Raw genomic sequence first — 20,862 nt, 5'->3', positions numbered from 1 at the left:
ATTCTAGATCCTGCTGTCCTCAAGGGTGGATGGGGTTACTTCGTAGGCATTTGAACCCACATGCCCAGGTTGGGTTATCCATGTCTTTTCTTCCCTGCCCATGCCAAAGGAGAATGAAGAACGAAGTGGCAATCACAATCTTAGTATGCACCCACCCAGAATGCCGTTGGGCAGGTGCGGATACAGCTCACCCTGCTGGGAATACCCACATCTGTTTTCAAATGGGAACACTGCAGGGTAATGCAGAATCCATCTGCAATGAGCTTTTATTTTTGGAATGGAACTAGTTTCTGAAGAAGTGACAAAAATATGCAGTAGCTTGTGTGTGGTCTATGTATGAAAAAACCAAGTATTCAGTCTCCACCGATTCTCGAATAGCAGCCTAAGTGTTGTCCATGAGGCCCATGAGATTCTCACTCTGGCCTAGGTAAAGCTGCAGATTTGGGGCTAGGTTCACACATACATCAGACTGGTCATCTTCAGCCCATTAGGATTGAAGGCATGCAGATGCCACACATAACTAGGGGTGAAGTTCAGTTATTTCAGATTCTGGCTAGAACTACAATGATCTTCTATAACGTTTAACGCTAGTTTCCTTTTGCCTCACTGCTCTGCAGCACCCTCTTGTGTCACATTGTAATAACGCATTTTAATGTTATAAACCATGAGTGTAGATCCACCCTTTGTCTTAAGGAGGTGTCCCCTTTAAATGGTAATATGTATTACTTCGCTTACTTCAAAATGTGGTAAGCCATCTGTGTTGTATTTGGGAGCCCTCCTGCTCACTGAGTGGGGCCTCGAAGGTACCACTCTGTAGTGCTGGGAACACAATGCCTATTTCTCATTATAATTGCCTCTCAGTATGCTGGAGCTGAGTGTTGGGGAATTCTGTGTAGAAGGATAGCTGGAAATTGCACATGCAATGCAAGTCCTGTCAAACGGTTATCAAAGTAACCAAATACGTATGCATTAAATACCTTTTCAAATGGGGAAAACATTTAGAGCATTTTCTTCTGCTTCCTTCCTTCCTTCCTTTCTTCCTTCCTTGCTCATGGCATCTGCTCTTACACATGTCAATTTAACTGCCCATTAGTTCACTCTATGCTTTGAAGTAACATACAGAAAGCTGGCATTCTTGTCAGTCATCAGGAATGCTACCTTAACCCAAATCCATATATGTACCAGTAATAACACAATTTCTCATCCATGTCAATTGCCCGATGAAGAAAAATGGAATTGCCTAGTCAAGAAAGCACATAGAAATGTTCACAAATTTAATTTTGAAAAAATCAAAGCTCACTTCATATTTTGTGGAATTAAGACTACGGGAAATATGTAATAAAAATACTTTCTATAGGATTTAAAAATATGTACATATATAAACCACCTTAATTTTAATGCCCTTACGATACGGGTATCAAGTGTATAGAACATAATGGAGCTTTCATGGCCTTGCTGCAGCCTGGATAGAAGTCACTTGTCAGCAGCCTGAAAGGTTTGCCAAACTGCAACCTAGACATACTCCACCAGTTCTTCTCCTGTGGAATAAATCTGCAAATTTATACATCAGACATGATGCTACAGCAGGTAGGAGAAGGTGGGTGAAGAGACCAGTGGACAAATTGGACAAGACAGGAGTTACAGCCCTTGCATCCTTTCCCACTGCCTCAGCCAAAAGCATCTCCAAGTGGCTGTCTGGCTATGCATTGATCCATTCATTCAATCAAGAATGAAGTTCATTGCCCTTCTGGCTGGAAGGGACCCAGCCAGCACAGATCTATCCCAAAATCAGAACTATATAGCATTCTGGCTGACATAGACTAGACCTGTGTCTTCTCTTCTGCACATGGCGATGAGCTTTGAAGTCTCTACATCCCAAGGTGGAATGTTCTTGTTTGAGCCAAATGATCTGGTACAGCTTGAAAAGGATCAGATCCAGATGGCCTAGAGTGTTTTGAGATTTATTTCACTTGCAATTGAGGTCTCTCCTAACCAGACTGAATTATAATTAGATAATCAATTGGCATGCTCAGACAAGATTTGCAGAAAGACTCTCACAGCTCAAGAGACTGCTGGTGGAAGTTTGAGAGCACCTTCAGTGTAACTAGCAGAGGCTGCTCAGCAGCCTCGTGATGTCAGAACCGCAAACAAAGCCATGTTTGAAAAAGAGGAGTGACCCTCCTTGCAGTGGAGAAGGAAATTACATACTCAGGTGCACGTTTATTTCAACATATAAACATTTCAGATTGTCTATATCGATTAGCATTGAAACCTTTGCAGAAATGACTGGGAGGGGAAAACCCACCCCATCCTTAAAGCAATCAGGGGGGCCAACTTGAATAAAATATTTTTTTGGGGGGTGACAGGTAATCCCTGTCCCACATAATCAATCACATGAGACAGTACACATACGCCATTTGAATGGCAAAGCCCATTAGCTGGGGGTGGGGCTCAATTATTGGGGGCGAAGACCTCTCAGCCCCTAGGAGTTGGGTCCTATGAAAACTATTAAAGGTCCCCCCCCTTAATTTTAAGGCATGAAAGGCAAAAGTGGATGGCTTCTGAGGTGAATGGGGAAAAAATGGGTAGCCTTCATCATTGGTATCATGGTATATCAGTCAATTAGATTTAAGGGTAATAATAACAAACTAAGAGACAAAGATTTGGGTAGGTAGCAGCTGAAATAAAAATAAAATAAATAAAAAATGGTCCAGTAGCACCTTATAGACCAACTAAGTTTGTTCTGGTATAAGCTTTCATGTGCATACCTGAAGAATTGTGCATGCACATGAAAGCTTATACCAGAACAAACTTAGTTGGTCTATAAGCTGCTACTGGACAATTATTATTATTATTATTATTATTATTATTATTATTATTATTAAAAGACAAAGATATTCTGATTGCCAGCATATATTTAAGTAAAGTTGGATTGCATTCTGGAAATGTTGGAAGAGGAATAGAAAGTTTGCATTTTAATTTTACATTAGAATCCCATATCTTTGTCTGGAAACCATGCCGCAAGCCTGTTTCAGGTCTTGCTGAAATCACTGTGTTCATGCTGAGACTTCTGTCTGCATGTCCAGGACAGAGCGCACATGTTTTTCTATATCCTGCTCTTCCTTGGGAAGCTCAGACTGGCTTCCATGCAGCTCCCTGGGGCTCTCCCAGCCAAGCACTAAACAAGCCCAAACCATGCTGACTGACAACGCTGGGGGTTCAGTGTCCAGACCATTCACTGGGCCCAGACTCAAGCAGCTTTCATATCCGCTCAATTTGTCTCAACTGGAATTTTGTTTATTACCCTCAGAGGAACATGGCATATGGACCTTTCAGAATCATGTTTATGCAGACTTTAAATGCATAAACTTGGAACAGTCAATAATGGTCTTGAACTCATAATGTCTCTTCTGGACTATAAGAGAAGGGAGGGGAGGGGAGGGGAGGGGAGGGAGAGGTGTATGCTGTGAAGTCCCCAGCAACACTGCCTGGAGCACTAAACCTGGCTTTATACTTTAAGGTAGGTAGCATGAGAGTTTGCTTGCTTTAAGGAGTTAGCATATGGGACCTGGTCTCCTACAGAGGACAGCCTCTCACTGAGCTTTCGGTTGACCAGCTCTATGTGTCTGGCGTTCTTCCTGGATTGCCTGAGCGACCGCTTGACTTTCTTGACTCGGTCTCGCAGCTGCTTGTTGCGCTTCTCCAGGCTGGCCACCTTTTGCTGGAGCTTCTTCACGTGTTCTTCCTCGTCAAACAAGGCTTTCTGGACTGAAGAGCACATGAGCTGAAATGACATGCACAGAATGACTGCTTTAAAGAAACAATTCCAGAAATCAGTTGATGGGAGACCAATGGCCATATCCTGGCAACCCTGTTCTTTTACAATGAGGATCTTTTATTGTATTTGCTATACTCCTGTAGCCAGCTCCCAGTAGATTCCCACGTTTTAGTGATGAAAAGGTGGCAGTGGCATTTTTGAATGGGAGCCAAGCTCCACTCCAACCCACAGTAGCCACTCGACATTTTAATTTACCCAAAATGTCATGCCCCGGCCCACAGATCTATGAAAGCTATAGATTTTATAACTGTATAAGGCAGGTCTCAGACGAAGGTGTGCTCTACCAAGCCCACGTTCCCAGATGTCTCAGCGACATCTATGCTGACTTGGTCATGAACACGGAATGAAAGATGGCAGGATCCCCAAGGATGTGCTCTAGAGGTGTGAAGGGAATCTTGCTGTGTGGGAATCCCTTGACGGCGGCAGCAGTGCCTGGAGACAGACAGTCAGGTCATGTATCCATAGCAGTGACCAGAGGAGGAATAACTGCTGGGAGGAGCACAGAGAGAAGAAATGCCATGCTACACCTGCAGCAGCACAACCGGACGCCTTCATCTGCCCCACCTGCAACAAAACATGTCTCTCCCATACTGGTCTCTACAGCCACAGCAGGTGCTGAAACTCTCCAACGGTTTGACTTCACCCCCAAAGGTCCACTCTCCCATTGTCTCTCAAGACAGACAGGGTTGCCAACAACATAAGGCAGGTCATAGACATGTTTGCTGTGCCTGCCATGACAGCAGCAGCAAGGGAAAATAAATGGCAGCATTGTGCAGAGGAGCCCCTGAAGTCTGGCACCAGGCCTGCCTCCAAGTTACTGATCAGCTCTGCACCATGCTTGGCTTCTGCAGTGCGCAGCCTCAGGGCTCTCAGCTCATTCACTAAGCCCCTTAGCAGGGGAGGAGGAGAAAGAGGAAGAAGAGGAAGTCAATGAATGCTGAAGAAGGGAACCCATGAGGCCACAGCCCAATGGTTAGAGGCTTGGAAAGGGAAATCAGGCCAGTAGCCAACAAAGTATTTCAAACTACACCATAAGGAGAGGTTCTGAGAGCAACTTGCAAGTAAAATAGGGATTATTAATAGTCAAGAAATTAAACAAATACTTCAGCAGTAACTCAAGCACAAAGCAACCACCTCTGCAGCCACCTACTACTGTGACTCATTCTGTTCTGTATTACTTTTCTCTATAATTACCACATGATTCATTTCTTTCTCTGTTTTTATTTTGCACTCCTCTGGCATGCCCACAGGGAGTTTCCTGTTAAATATGTATGTGTACACACACACACACACACAAATAGTAGTGCAAATCAAGGTGGGAATGCATGTTACAAGGAACATGTGGCTGCTGTTGTAAACAGCACCCCAGAGTTAAATTCTAGTGGTCAATTGCAAAGGGGACTCTGAGATCTAATTTGCACATTTTATTTGAGAATTATTTTTTTATTCTGTGTAATAAGAAGTTTTTGGTGGATTTGATCACCGTTAGGTCCAGTCGTGGACGACTATGGGGTTGTGTGCTTATCTTGCTCTATAGGCTGAGGGAGCCAGCGTTTGTCCGCAGACAGCTTCCGGGTCATGTGGCCAGCATGACTAAGCCACTTCTGGCGAACCAGAGCAGCGCACGGAAATGCCGTTTACCTTCCCGCCGGAGCGGTACCTATTTATCTACTTGCACTTTGACGTGCTTTCGAACTGCTAGGTTGGCAGGAGCTGGGACCAAGCAATGGGAGCTCACCCCATTGTGGGGATTTGAACCGCCGACCTTCTGATTGGCAAGCCCTAGGCTCTGTGGTTTAACCCTTAGCGCCACCCGTGCATATGTAGCGACTGCTTTTCCCCCTTCTCCTTCTTTGGATAATGCCATTGCTTTTGGGTAGCACAACAAAAGTTAAATTCTCTGAGTTAAATTCTCCCCCTCCTACCCAGCAACATATAGAAAGAAAATTGCCCTGTGTCTTGATGCCATCGATCAGAGGGGGCAGTTCCACACCCCAACCCCTCCCCCACAGCAACAGCTTCCAGGGTGGGCAACAGCCATAGGAGCCAACTCCTAGGGACTGAGGGGACTTCGCCCCCCCAATAAAATATTTGAAGGGGCCAGTCTCCCAGGTTGATGAGCATTGCCATTCAAATGGTGTGTATGCACTATATCATGTGATCGATTATGCAGGCTGGGACTTACCTGGCCGCCGCAATATTTTTTCAAGTTGGCACTCCTAATCACCCTCTTGCCCCCATCTGGCAGGCCTGCACTCGCCCGTTTGTGGTGGGTGAAAATCACCCACCACTCCTCTCCCTCTACGCCCGCTACTGGTGACAGATGAGCGCCGGCCATGGGGCATGGAGGATGACTTTCATCCTCCACACTCCCCACCATCGATGGACAAAGGCAGGTGCACCAGGTGGAGGTGGAACAGGTCACGTGATGCTGGCCCCCTCAATTGTGGGGGCAAGTCAGCACCCCTAGTTTGGGGAGTTTCACTTCAAGGTAAGGGGACAGGCAAGTGCAAAATTCTGCAAAATTCTCCTGGTCATTCCCTTTAATAGTTTGAGATGTACCGTTCTATGAACTCATCACTATTACAGTAATTGTTTTCATTATGACCAGATTGATCTGGGAGAGAATTCTTCTGGAAAAGTGTGTGTGTGTGAAAAACAGAAAGTCACACTTAGTATATTAAGCTGTATTGGTCATGTGACATTTTAATCAACTGTTGTGTAGGTGTGAAAAATTGCTGCTGCTGGTGCTTTAGTCAGTTTTATACTTCAGTTTAATCTCCCCCCCCCCCGCCCCCCACTTACTGCCTGCCTGCCTTCCTACCAATTTCTCAGCAATTCAGATAGGCACCCTTTGGCTAAGAGATTGTGCCAACCCAAATCTCTCTTGCTGTGATGATGAATAATTGCATGTTATTAAGCCTATTTTTTCAATCATTGTTTTGCAATATTTTCTTACAAGCTGAATGGGTTGGGGAGGGCAATATATTTGTTTACCTTGAAAAATAACCATCAGCTAACAATCCTCTTGTATGAAAAGGCTGCCCAGAACTGCCATCCACAGGTGATGGCTTCAATTTGAGCCCCTATTACTAATCTGTTCTGAGTGCTCTGCGTAAATAAAGCATTTCCTCCACTGCTTCCAGCAGCTGCTTTTGAAGGCAAGACCCAAGGATATGGTGTTTCACGTGTGTGTGTGTGTGTGTGTGTGTGTGTGTGTGTGTGTGCAAGAGTATCTGTCAAATATTTTCTAACAATGCATGCCCATTTCAAGCAAAATCTGACTCGGACAAGATTAATTTGCCCCCTCTAAACCCGCTGCATAAAACATATGTTCTCTCCCTATAAAGCTATTTTTTAAAGAATTGCCATAAACATTTATTTATTTGCAAAACCTCTATACTATCAACGTAGAGATAAATGGCATGATTGTGAATAGCATAAAATCAACAATAAATTGCATCAATAAATAAATACATCACAAATCAGCAGATCAATTTAATACATTAACATATCTGGATTGCCCCTCAGAGAAAGCTTGTGTCAGCAGATTTTAAGCAGGCTCCTAAATTTCAGACTTAGGCTGCTGGGGAAGGGACTCCTGAGGAAGGGACTCCTGAGGAAGTCCATTCCACTGCTGAACAGCTCTTATTGTCAGAATGTTCCTCCTGATGTTTAGGGTTTGAGATCTACCCTCCCTCGGGAGGTTCCTTCCCTAGTTCCTTCCCCAGCAGCCTAAGGCTCCATCGCCTTGCCTCTCATTGCTCTGCCTTCTTCATTTCTCTGCATGTTCTCAGAGACCGCTGGTTTTGGGTGGCTCTCTGCCCCAGCCTCTTCCTGCTCACTAAACCCTGTTACCTCTTCAGGTTCCCGCCCCTCCTCCTCCTCCCAGCCTGCTCCCCTTTCTCCTTTTGACTACTCCTTCTTGTCCTCCCACCCACCTGAGCTGTGATCCTTCTTCCCTCTGCATCCAGCCAGTCCTTGACATACAGGGGAGACAGGGAATCTCCCTCTGTCTCTTTCTCTCAGACCATATTCCTTTAGGATGATTTATATCTGCATCAAGTTCAAAGGCAACTGGAAGCTTTTGGATCTTTTTGTGGGTTATATGTAAAAAGTTAATAATTGGTTCCATATATTTATAAGGATGGCCTAGTGCTTTCTATAAGAATGTAATGAAGGGAACATTTGAGAGTTGTTCTCATTTTCCTGGGTTTCTCCAGCTGGAGAATTCCCAATAATTTTCTGCTTCTGTGTATATTGCTGGAAAATGTGAGTATCATTTGCAACTTTTGGCTAGCGTGCCTATTGGCTTACCAAGATCCACTGACTCAGCAGAAAAGAAAAATTGTGGGGTGGAGAAACTCTCCCTTCATCTCTCTCCTCTGTTCATAAAAACTTGCTAGAAACTCTTTTTGAAATTATCTAAAAAGCACTGTGTTCAGCAGGCTTTGGGTTTTTTGGTGTTTTTTTAAAAAAACCTCTCTAGAAAAAGAACTAATTCATTTAAAAATATGATATTTGCTTCACTGGAATACTTCAGTGCCTAGTGAGTTTGAGTTCAATGTGGAAGAAGTATTAAAATGGTCCAAGGCCATACATAATTTCAAATGGGGAGCAGGGTTAGTAAGACTATTTGCAACGAAGCTGAAAGACCCACTGCATACAATCAAAATTAAATTGGGGGGGGGGAGAGGTTCTGAATTTATTCTCGTCATTTTTCTATTTTCATAGAAATGTTGTCAGGAGACATTAAATAGTTTAAATACAAAGGGGTCATGTGCCATTTGTTTTTCCATGGCTACTCCAGTCAGAATCACACTTAGGCTTCAGTCTTACTCAGTCTTTCCATCGGCGGAAGCCCCATCGAACAGAGTGATGCTTATTTCCAAGTAAGGATTAGGGTTGCCTCATAAGAAACCCTGCAGAGGGGTAGTCATATTTTCTTGAGGAAACACAGCACAATAATCCTGTAGCATGTAAACGAGATTAATTGTAATATAAACATCTGATGAAGTGGACTCAATCCACAAAAGTTTTCAATCAGCTGATTTTTGAGATGTCTCAAGATTCTTATTCTCTCAACAACTGTCATCTCTCAGCTTTGCTCCAGTGTTGCAAGTCTGAGAGACTTTAGTGATTGGGATACAGTGGGCCAGGCATGAGAAAGGGTGTTTCTGTGCATCTGCTTAGGTCTGAAGCTAAATGGTTGATGCCTATTTGTTGAGACATGAACCGAGAATTGCCTTGGGAAATAAATTGTGTTTGTGTGTGCGTGTGCAATGAAAGGTTTGGGATCAGTTATGAACAATTAGATTGTGGCATATATATTCCACGTACTTTGTAGTCTCTCTCACACACATACAGAGCTACCTTCTCTGTTGCACACTGTGCAGTTTGAGTCGAATGGAACAGACTTTCTGCAACCAGCAACTACTGCTGCCAATGGAGGTAAGCCACAGGCTAGACTGTAGCATTAACTTCAGATTGTGTGTCACTAAAACCTTTAAGTATGCTTAAAAGCATAGCTGTCAACTTTCGGATTTGAAAATAAGGGATCAGCAGCCTCACCTGTCCCGGGGACAGTCTACGGTATATCTAACAATCCAGGATAGCAGCGGGAAATGGCGCTGGAATAAGGGAATTTCCAGCAAAAAAGGGGAAGGCTGACAGCTATGCTTAAAAGGCATACTGCTTAAAAGGCATACTGTAGAATCTTGAGATGTATTTGTAAGAGAGACAAACCTGTCCCAGTTCACTTTTTGAACCAAGACAGAAAAAGATACATTGCATTATCTCTTTGACTTCATGCCCAGGTTTGGGGACCAGGGAATACAGATCTTCACATGACTCTCTCCAGGGATCTCTCCCAGGCTGTCTCTTCCTCAGAAAAAGCAGCCATAAACCAGATATTTATCTCCCCACTTTACAGGGTTGAATTTCTCATTCCTAGGCTGTGCTCATGCTCCCATTTACTGTACTCCAAATCCAGTGTGCTCCAACTGCTGCAATGTACACATGACATAAACACAACCCACATTTTTCTGTATCTATCTTTCATGTTTTAAATGAAATACTATGTTTTGATTCATTTTTTCCCAACCCAGCTTTGGTCCAAATTGGGGGGGAAAGAATAACCTTGTAGTGCTTTAAGCCAGTGATTTGTACACAGCTGTCTTGTGGAGACACCTTATAATAAATACCACCATCAGAATGGCATTGGAAAAGCCAGTTTGTTTTTGCCTCTGCCCAGATCCTGGCAGAAGGGGAGACCAGACACAAGTTTGATGAGTTTTTTACAATTGCCCCATGATTAGGCAAGGTGAAACAGCCCTCCTCAAGTCTCAGATCTGGGGTACTGAGAGGGAGGATTTGGTGACCCCGCTCCGCACACAGATATACAACATGTGAGAAGGAAGAGGGTTGTGAACCCTGCTCCCAGTGACCGCCACATGTGGCCAGCAAATGAAAGGGTTCTATGCATGTCCAGTTCTTTTGCCTGGTGCGGGGTGCTCTGAATGAGTCAGTCACCCTCCCTCACATGGATGGGTGTCAAATGCTTAGAGCACATTAATAAAGCACACAGATGGCAGAAAGTGTACATGAATGCTGTAAGGGGGGGGGTGGCCTGCATGGTTCCATAGTCCTCTCAAGCTTGCTTTCAGTGTGCAGTGTGTGCAGTGTGTGCCTGCAGGGTATTTCTGACACCCCCAATTATATGTTGCTACTGTTGTCTTCAGAATGCTGGAGAGTTCTTCAAGAGGTATATTCTCTGGGTGAACTCTTGTTCTTAAAAATGCTTTCAAAAAGAAATAAGCACCTTTGTACAGAGTGAAATGATATACTATTTAAAGCACGGCATTAGAAGATCACCCCCCCGCTTTTAAAATCCAGTTTATAGTTCAGGAGCCATGTGAAAGGAAGCAAGTAATCTGATTTGCACAGAGCCCAACGGGATTCCCTTTCAGCCTATTTTGAATTTGTGCTAGGTTAATCTCAAGTTGGTAGAACATAGTTTCCCGGCCTCACCATTTCACAGAGCAAATTTCATCCCTAAAAGCCTTTTCAAGTACTATATTAGTTTAATTTGCTGCAGGTACAAAGCACATACTTTCCCCCAGGTCCTGCCATGGCCCTTTGAGCATATATGGTTTACGACATGCAAAGCTGCCTTGAGAGCAAGCTGGCACTTGCATCTCCTTTATCTTCGGCTTAGGATGATGGCTTTGCACCACTTGTGCATGTTTTTGCAATTATCACATCATGGAGAAACCTGGAGAGAAGGAAAGAGGAGCTTTACGAGGAGTTTCAACAACCCATTAGCATGCTGAAGTCCTGAATTTTGTTTATGCAATCAATATCTGAAGGCAGGAACACAAGGAAAAGTGATTATCAGGACAGAAAGATCTCTAGGAATTAAAATGAAGGGAAACCGTATCCTCCCTAAATGAGGGCACGTGTTGCAGTGAGACCTGGAGACCGACCTCCTGGGTAAGATTGGTCAGCCACAACACCTGATTGGTAGGTCCCTTGATGTTGGGTTCAATCTGGCCAATGGGGCGCAGTCCAAACGGATCAAGGGACCTATATATACCCATGCATGTGACCCAGAGCTTCCTCTTTTGGCGCATGCATTCGGAACAAGCTAACAGTGTGTCCTCTGTGCAGCCGAGAGAGATTTACCTTCGATGGATCTATTGGATAATATATATGATAAGAATAATATTGGAGAAAACTGGATATTGAAACCTGCTTAACCTAAATCATATATCCCAGTTTTACAGCGGCCCTTTAAAGTACGCTTCATGCAGAGTATACGCAGTCAGAAGTTGACCTGGCTAAGAAAACACCACCAAGAGCATAGGGAATTATCTCCCTTATATGAAACCCCTTACTAGCTGCACACTTGTAAAAGTATACAGATGAAAATACAAACTGTTGGGTTTCTTTAACTGAAAAACAAACTGACTCTAAAGAGACTTTAAACTAAAGATAAATGCTTTCTTCCACATTCCAAACCTCCCACAAAACTCCCATTAAACTACCCGAGAATTAACAGCATTCTAGCATTATAACTAAGCAATCATACTAAGATTCAACTAAGGAATCTCTTAAACTGAGAACAACTGAGAGAGTGATCTACTTAGAGATGAATCAAACTGAAAGATCTAACTAAGAGATGCAGAAGGCCTTCTGGCAGAGCCTTATATACAAGAAGCAGAGCCCACGCCTGTGAGCAATTAACAGAAACACCAGCACCTGTTTCTCTTAAACAGACAGTATTTACATTAGACCGGCTCTAAAGTAACTTGACTATTCAAAAAATCCAACAGGATCGTCCTGGTGATTTCTTTCCATTGTCCCTTCTTTCCCTTTAATTCCTTCCCATTGTTTTATTCCCCTTCTTGGTTAAATATTCCTTTCCCTTCCTTTCCCTTCCCCTTCACCCCATGGGGCTTCACGGAGCTTGCCACTGCCCACTTATCTTTGCCTTTGGGCTCTTTGCACAGAGGCTTTTTATCTTCTGTTCCGGCTGTGGCTGCAGCTTCGGGACTTTGAATTTATTGGGAGATTTGTGAGTTTTGTTATCTGGGCTGTTCTGTCCAGCTGATCGCTTTGGGCATCTCGGAGAGTTCCCTCTCTGAATGATTTGCTTCATTTCCGTTCCTGTTCTGCTTGTGGGCTGGTGGGGGATTTCCTAGAGCCGGGAACAGACCTTTTTGTTAGCCCATTGCCATTTTACCTTCTTTTCAATTTGGGGGAAGGCTTTAGCCCCAGCTAATTTTGGCGTGAGTGCCATCTTGTCTTGGCGGGAGCGCCATTTTGATTACAGGGTGCTTTTAATTTTGTACGTTTCAGTACCCACCCACCCCATTTAATCAGGAAGGGTTAGGGATGCCTATTAAGAGGAATCCCAGTCCTGCTCTCCCTTCTAAAAGGGTGATTAGAGGCCCTTCTCAGTCACTGCGTTCAACGCCTGCCCCAGGGGTTCCTCAGCATACGCTGGATCGCTTGGGTGCAATCATGGCTGATATTGGTTCAGATCCTGCGGCCATGTCAAGATTTAATACGGAGCTTGAGTCTTTGGCTCAGCAATTTGGAAGACAGCCTGTTTCTCAGCCTGGCCTTTCCACGACTTCCACTGTTTTTGCGGCTCATGATCCTTCAGATGTGAGCGAAGAGAGCAAGGCTTATGACCCTTCTGGTGCCTTGCTCTCCCAATTCCAACCTCCCAGGATCCCAGTCCCAGCCAGCCCTAGGGGTCGTCCACCATATGGGTGCCATGATGCAGTGTGCCTTGCAGTCTGGACTGCCTCGTTCGCAGTCAGCACCCCTGGGGCCTCGGAGTCCAGGGCCTCAGTTTGCACAGCATGTGGGAGGGGGATCTTCTTCCCAGCCAAGCTCCTCACATGTTTTTAGTTCTGTGCAGGTTCAGTCGGCTCCTTTGAGGGAGGCTCTCAGCATCCAGATCTCCCAGTGCCTAGAGTCCCTTCATCTGGCGGCAAGTGGCAGAGGAGTCGTCGCTCCAAACACAGGGCCAAGAGGCGCAGAGATGGCCTCTTCTACTGGTACATCTTCTCAGACCTCTGATAACAATTCAGACGTGGCTCTGGGTCTGTATTGGGGTCATGGGGAGGGGGCTTAATGGTTGCTATGTGGATATTTTCAACCTTCCTCCTTCCTCCTAATGAATGCCCAGATAACAATAAGCAGGTTGCATCGGGCAAGGGCAAGGCCAGCTCCCTTAAAGTGGAGAGAACCTTGGAGAAGTGGCTCAGTGCTTTTCAAGTATTTGCTGAGGTTATTTCTGCAGCTGACCCCAAGAGACATTCTGTTTCCATACAATGTCTATTAAAAGGACTAAGCCTCGTTCACTTAATTTCTATCCTGTACTTCTTACTGCAATGGGAATCTGAGAAAGCAAAACATGTTTGCTGACCAGTGAATATTGCTCTTAATTGCAAAACTAATAACAACAACCATTTTTATTTAAAAACACAATTCCAGAATGCTTTCAGGAGTGGCAACATTCTCTCTCACACACCTACACTAGCCCTGTTGGTAGAACATGAGACTCTTAGTTTCAGGGCCATGGGTTTGAGCCCCATGTTGGGCCAAAGATTCCTGCATTGCAGGGGGTAACTAGATAACCCTTGGGGTCCCATGCAACTCTACAATTCTATGATTCTACACCCACACGCCCACAAACTCTGCGGACCCATCTGGAACGGATTAATTCACTTTCCATTACTTTCAATGGGAAAGTTCGCTTCAGTTTATGAACAGACTTCCGGAACCAATTACACCCATGCTTTGGGTTAAGTACGCTTCAGGTTGAGTACTCCGCGGACCCGTCTGGAACGGATTAATCCACTTTCCATTACTTTCAATGGAGGAGAAGATGGTGAAATGTGAACAGGGGACAGAGAAAGGGCTGAACTCCTCAATGCCTTCTTTGCCTCAGTCTTCTCCAAAAAAGAAAACAATGCCCGACCTGAAGAATATGGAGCAGATGATTCAGCAGGGGAAACACAGCCCAGAGTAAGTAAGGATGTAGTACAAGAATACTGGCCTAGTTTAGATGTATTAAAGTCTCCAGGGCCAGATGAACTGCATCCAAGAGTATTAAAAGAACTGGCAGAGGTGATTTCTGAACCCCTGACAGTAATCTTTGAGAATTCCTGGAGAACAGGCGAAGTCCCATCAGACTGGAGGAGGGCAAATGTTTTCCCTATTTTCAAAAAGGGGGAAAGAGAGGACCCAAACAATTACCGCCCAGTCAGCCTGACATCAATACCAGGAAAGATTCTAGAGCAGATCATTAAGCAAACGGTCTGTGAGCATCTAGAAAGAAACGCTGTGATCACTAAAAGTCAGCATGGGTTTCTGAAAGGTCATGTCAGACTAATCTGATTATTTTTTGACAGAATTACAAGCCTGGTAGATGAAGGGAACGCTGTGGATGTAGCCTATCTTGATTTCAGTAAGGCCTTTGACACGGTGCCCCATGATATTCTGGTAAAATGCGGGATAGACAATGCTACGATTCATTGGATTTGTAACTGGCTTACTGACCGAACCCAAAGGGTGCTCATCAATGGCTCCTCCTCATCCTGGAGAGTAGTGACTAGTGGGGTGCCACAGGGTTCTGTCTTGGGCACAGTCTTATTCAACATCTTTATCAATGACTTGGATGATGGGCTTGAGGGCATCCTGATCAAGTTTGCAGATGACACCAAATGGGGAGGGGGGGCTAATACCCCAGAGGACAGGATCACACTTCAAAATGACCTTAACAGATTAGACAACTGGGCCAAGCAAACAAGATGAATTTTAACAAGGAGAAATGTAAAGTACTACACTTGGGCAAAAAAAATGAAAAGCACAAGTACAGGTTGGGAGACACCTGGCTTGAGAGCAGTACATGTGAAAAGGATCTAGGAGTCTTGGTAGACCACAAACTTGACATGAGTCAGCAGTGTGATGCAGCAGCTAAAAAAGCCAATGCAATTATGGGCTGCATCAATAGGAGTATAGCATCTAGATCAAGAGAAGTAATAGTACCACTGTATTCTGCTCTGGTCAGACCTTACCTGGAGTACTGTGTCCAGTTCTGAGCACCACAGTTCAAGGATACTGACAAGCTGGAACGTGTCCAGAGGAAGGCAACCAAAATGGTCAAAGGCCTGGAAATGATGCCTTATGAGGAACAGCTTAGGGAGCTGGGTATGTTTAGCCTGGAGAAGAGAAGGTTAAGGGGTGATATGATAGCCATGTTCAAATATATAAAAGGATGTCATATAGAGGAGGGAGAAAGATTGTTTTCTGCTGCTCCAGAGAAGTGGACACGGAAAAAATGGATTCAAACTACAAGAAAGAATATTCCACCTAAACATTAGGAAGAACTTCCTGACAGTAAGAGCTGTTCGGCAGTGGAATTTGCTCCCAAGGAGTGTGGTGGAGTCTCCTTCTTTGGAGGTCTTTAAGCAGAGGCTTCCAACTCTATGATTCTATGTTCGTCCTGTCAGGTATTATGGCATTTCTGAGTGCACAGAAATTAACAGGATTATTCTAGTGTATTCTAGTGTGTTTGGAAAGTTCCCAAGGGAACAGAATTGCAGCTGCAATGTTATCTGCTTCCCTGTTAAATGCACTTTGTTATCTGCTTCCCTCAAGGCCGAACTGCCCCATGAGTTGCAGTCCAACTCATGTTATTCTCTCTCTCCCAGCTCTTTCTCTCTCTCATTCTGTACTGATTTTTACTTGCTCGGTGTATATAGTATGTTTAAGTTTTATTTTACTGTTGTATTTTCCCGCAACTGGATTATTAAGAAACTGCCAATCCATGGATCTGGTATTGAACGGTTAAGTTTATTTTTGCCTTAGTAAACCTTACTAATGTCCTGAGTCCTCTTTAGAGCGACACATCTCTTTGGAGCTGCTACTCTGTTAACAACCGAGCAGACATGCTCCTGGGGTCTTTGGGGCGTAAACTGTGACAGGCCCAATGGTCAAGAAGGAGTTTTCTGCACATACTGTGGAGGGAAGTGAGGGGCAGGTGGGGCTCATCCACCTGGGAAGGGAGCCCGTCTAGGAGAAGGAAAGCTCTTTGGGAGAAGGAAAAGCTAAGGAGTAAACCTTAAATAAATCCGGAGGAGAATCCATAAGATGGTTCGATGGCACCCTATACACTTCCTTCTGGAAACTCCTGCAGCCAAGCGTCTTGCTCTGCTTTTCTTGGGGCCATGTCAGCAAGGCAATGTTTTCTGGGCAGCCCAGAACCTCCATACACCCTGTCCAGGCTATCGCCCCAAGGAGATCACTTCAGTGCTGGTCACACAACAGTTTAACTTCACCCCCCAGAAGTTCTTCAGTGTATCTGACGAAGTGTGCATGCACACGAAAGCTCATACCAAAATAAAAACTTAGTTGGTCTTTAAGGTGCTACTGAATGAATTTTTTTATTTTGCTTCACCCCCAGATGCCAACAAGGTATATAAATATTGTATAAATAAATAAATAATACCACCACATGCATAAAAAATGGGGTTCTGTTGTGTTTGGATGCCATGATCAGGGTTCGGTAGTGGCAGCTGTTGGTGGAGGGGGCGAGGGGGCACCACGCTGCCCCCCACAGAGTGGAGCCCAGGGCGCCCCGCCCCCTATTGCGATGCACCTGCTAGCAGCAAGTGTCTGTAGCCCAGAAATGCTTATCTCTGTCTCCTCCTGATGCACATACACCAGCGTAACTGGGTGTCTTCATGCCTAGCTTTTAAAAATAGAAGTAAGAGGACTGTAAGAGGAGTCCTGCTGGGTCAGACTAATAGGACAATCCAGATCCCAGCCAGGAAGCAACAAGCAAGCACACTGGCCAATTAACAGTGAATACTTAATTGATTTATTACAACTCCTTATCTTCCAAGGAGCTCAAGGACCACCTGGTTCTCCTCCTCATTTCATCCTCATAGGCTAAGAGATAGTGATTGGTCCAAGGTCACCCAGTGAGTTTTTTGGCTTAGTGGGAATTCAAACCATTCCTGGGGTGTGGCTGCTGTCACATGCTGACAGCTTCGAGGAGCCACAGCTCAGTTCAGCTGCCAGCCATGCAGACTGGACAAGGTATATGCCGCAAAGGTTGTAGCTGGCTGGGAGCACCTTCAGATAGCCAATTATACAGATGCTTTGAAAGCATATCCAAAGAGCATGCTGGCAAAAATATGTCTTTAAATGCTGGGGAAATGTGATCTACCCACTCTAGAAGCATTTTCTCAAAGGAAAACATCTGCATCACCTGGGATAACTAAAATAACAACTGCACGTTTATCATGCAAAATGGCCTTGAGATACATTTTCCCTTTAGGTGGGGGGAGCGGGGAGCAAACACCAAATTCGGTCCTTAGCCTGCTTTCTGCAAGTGGAATTTATGAGGCATAATTTTGATGGCTCACCTCACTCAGCAAGTGCATTTGTTTTCAATTGCAAACCAAGCAAAAGACAATCTGCTCCAAGAATATATTGGAGACGTGCTCTCTCTCTGCTCCAGTGAGCAAGTCTATTTTCCCCAGTCCTTCTGAACTTGAATGACCTTTTAAGTTTATGCTTACTTCTCCTTTACAATTGTAATCTGGATGTGTCATATATGATTCCCCCCCCCCCCCTGGAGAGCAAATGGGTGAAGCTGACTTAAATTGAGTTAGATCAGGGATTGGGAACCTGTGGTCCTCCAGATGTGACTGGAATTCAGCCAATGGTCATGGGTGATGGGTGTTGGCTTTCAACAACATATGTAGGGACACAGGTCCTCCACCCTGCTCCACTGCTGTGTTTATCCCAGTATCAATCAATCCTTGGCTAGAAAGGAGAGGCGTCAGAGATGATGGGAGCTGAAGCTCAACAACATCCAGGGGCCCAAGGCTGAGAAGGGCTAGTACTCTGACTACCAATGGATCTGTGTCTAGGAATAGGTTTTTCCCATCATCTGCTACCCAAAATCATTTAATGTAGTGTAGCCAACATTTGAAAGTGTGACTTTCTGCATGCAAACCAGGTGCTATATAATTGAGGTACATCCCCCTCTACAATTAAAGGATTGAAGATTCCTGGAAGAAATATCAGCAACCTCAGATATGCTGATGACACAACCTTGATGGCAGAAAGTGAGGAGGAATCAAAGAACCTTTTAATGAGGGTGAAAGATGGTCTGAAGCTCAACATCAAAAAAACTATGATCATGGCCACTGGTCTCATCACCTCCTGACAAATAGAAGGGGAAGAAATGGAGGCAGTGAGAGATTTTACTTCTTGGGTTCCATGATCACTGCAGATGGTGACAGAAGTCACAAAATTAAAAGACGCCTGCTTCTTGGGAGAAAAGCAATGACAAACCTAGACAGCATCTTAAAAAGCAGAGTCATTACCTTGCCAACAAAGGTCCGTATAGTTAAAGCTATGGTTTTCCCAGTAATAATGTATGGAAGTGAGAGCTGGACCATAAAGAAGGCTGATCGCCGAAGAATTGATGTTTTTGAATTATGGTGCTGGAGGAGATTCTTGAGAGTCCCATGGACTGCAAGAAGATCAAACCTATCCATTCTGAAGGAAATCAGCCCTGAGTGCTCACTGGAAGGACAGATTGTGAAGCTGAGGCTCCAATACTTTGGCCACCTCATGAGAAGAGAAGACTCCCTGGAAAAGACGCTGATGTTGGGAAAGATGGAGGGCACAAGGAGAAGGGGACGACAGAGGACGAGATGGTTGGATAGTGTTCTCGAAGCTACAAACATGAGTTTGACCAAACTGCGGGAGGCAGTGCAAGACAGGAGTGCCTGGCGTGCTCTGGTCCATGGGGTCACGAAGAGTCGGACACGACTAAACGACTAAACAACAACAACCCCTCTACAATAAAAATGAGCATCTCAAAACATACAATATCCTTCTTGCAGTGGGACACAGTAGTTTTGATAAACTCAACCCCCCACTCCCCAAGTGAACATGACGTACAACTTTAGTAGTTAGACCTTAAATTAGTTATAACATATCACTCTTGCCTTGTGTAATTCTTTTCATATTCTATGTTCCTCCAGGAGAAGCTTATTCCATTTGGAGGCTTCTTTGCAAAACATTTTTCTAGAAAAAAGGAATATTGTCTCTCAGAATGGTAGTATTTTCTGCATGTTAATGTTGGTAATATCTGCTTTTAATGCTTTTAAAAATCTGAGGGTTTTTAAAAAGCAATTTACAGCATTTCCTATATCTTGCTTCAATTGACATTCTTAAGTCTAATCAATGCACGAAGGGGTTAAGGCCATAGAGCAAGCTGTCCTGCCAGGCTTAGCTCCCTTGGGAGGGACTGAGGATTCAACCCTTTGTTCCCTTTTCAATCTACCTGAGAAGCTCAGCATATCACATGCTGAACCTTGAACTGGTTGCTCCAGCTCCAGCTTAAGCACATGGCTCTTACAAGCCACTCTTGAGTTCCTAAACTAAATAACTAAGCCAAGTTTTACTGCCTGTGCAACTTTTTTGCATGCTGTACATCAGGCACATCCAACAGGTAGATCACTGAACATCTGAGGTAGATCAGTGGTAGATCACTGGCTCAACATTTTTGCCCTGCACCCCCCCAAAATGGGGCTTTCCTCCTCCCTAAAAAAAGCTCAACAACTTTGACCTGAACCCCCCCAAAAGGGGGTAGATCACTGCCAGTAGATCACAGTCTCTTGGGAGTTGGCCACCTCTGCTGTACAGAAAAGCTGGATCTGACCTTTGGAGACTTTGTAAGAAAACCATTTTTAACTTACCTAATGTGTAAGAGGGGATTTTTAGGATGTACAGGGGCATATTTTAAAGATCTAACAGCCTATATTTCCATGCTTTACTTTGCTGCATGATTTGTGGTTTTAAATCTCTGCTAGGTTTTGGCTTCCAGGAATTCTCCTTTTATATACATACCTGTATTTTCATTGCCACGAACACTAAAGTGGCATTCACCACCTACAAGGGGGAAATAACCATGTCTAAACATGCTATGTTCCACACATTTCTATCCAATAAGCATAGGAAATGCCATGAGTTTCGTGGTCAAGTCGCCTTTTTAGAGGTACCACTTTTGGATGAATATAATAATAATAATAATAATAATAATAATAATAATAATAATAATAATAAATGTTTATTTATACCCCGCCCTCCCCAGTCAAAAACCGGGCTCAGGGCGGCTGACACCAACAGAACCACAATAAAACATAAAAACAATTAATTAAAATACAGATTAAAATACAGTATTAAAATTTAAAGTGCAGCCTCATTTCAAGTAGGCCATAAGTGGCTGACACCAACAGAACCACAATAAATCATAAAAACAATTAATTAAAATACAGATTAAAATACAGTATTAAAATTTAAAGTGCAGCCTCATTTCAAGTAGGCCATAAATCCAAGCCATGAGGGAGAAAAACACAGGGGTCAGGCTGAGTCTAACCCAAAGGCCAGGCAGAACAGCTCTGTCTTGCAGGCCCTGCAGA

At 44.2% G+C, this 20,862-nt stretch overlaps 1 protein-coding gene across 1 annotated transcript in view; it reads right to left on the bottom strand.

Annotated features, from left to right (window-relative positions):
• Positions 1-2,837: 2,837 nt before the first annotated feature.
• The window catches only part of CCDC3 (coiled-coil domain containing 3), a 50,855-nt gene continuing 32,830 nt past the window's right edge, over positions 2,838-20,862 (bottom strand). Inside the window, exon 3 of the mRNA XM_035127661.2 lies at positions 2,838-3,784. Within this exon, the coding sequence (XP_034983552.1) occupies positions 3,509-3,784 (276 nt within the window). The 3' untranslated portion in view covers positions 2,838-3,508. The remainder of the gene's footprint in view (positions 3,785-20,862) is intronic.

The sequence above is a fragment of the Zootoca vivipara genome, chromosome 10 (genome assembly GCF_963506605.1).
Source record: "Zootoca vivipara chromosome 10, rZooViv1.1, whole genome shotgun sequence".
NCBI lineage: Eukaryota > Metazoa > Chordata > Lepidosauria > Squamata > Lacertidae > Zootoca > Zootoca vivipara.
Note: the sequence above shows the minus strand (reverse complement) of the source record. Positions and strands in the feature narration are given on the sequence as shown.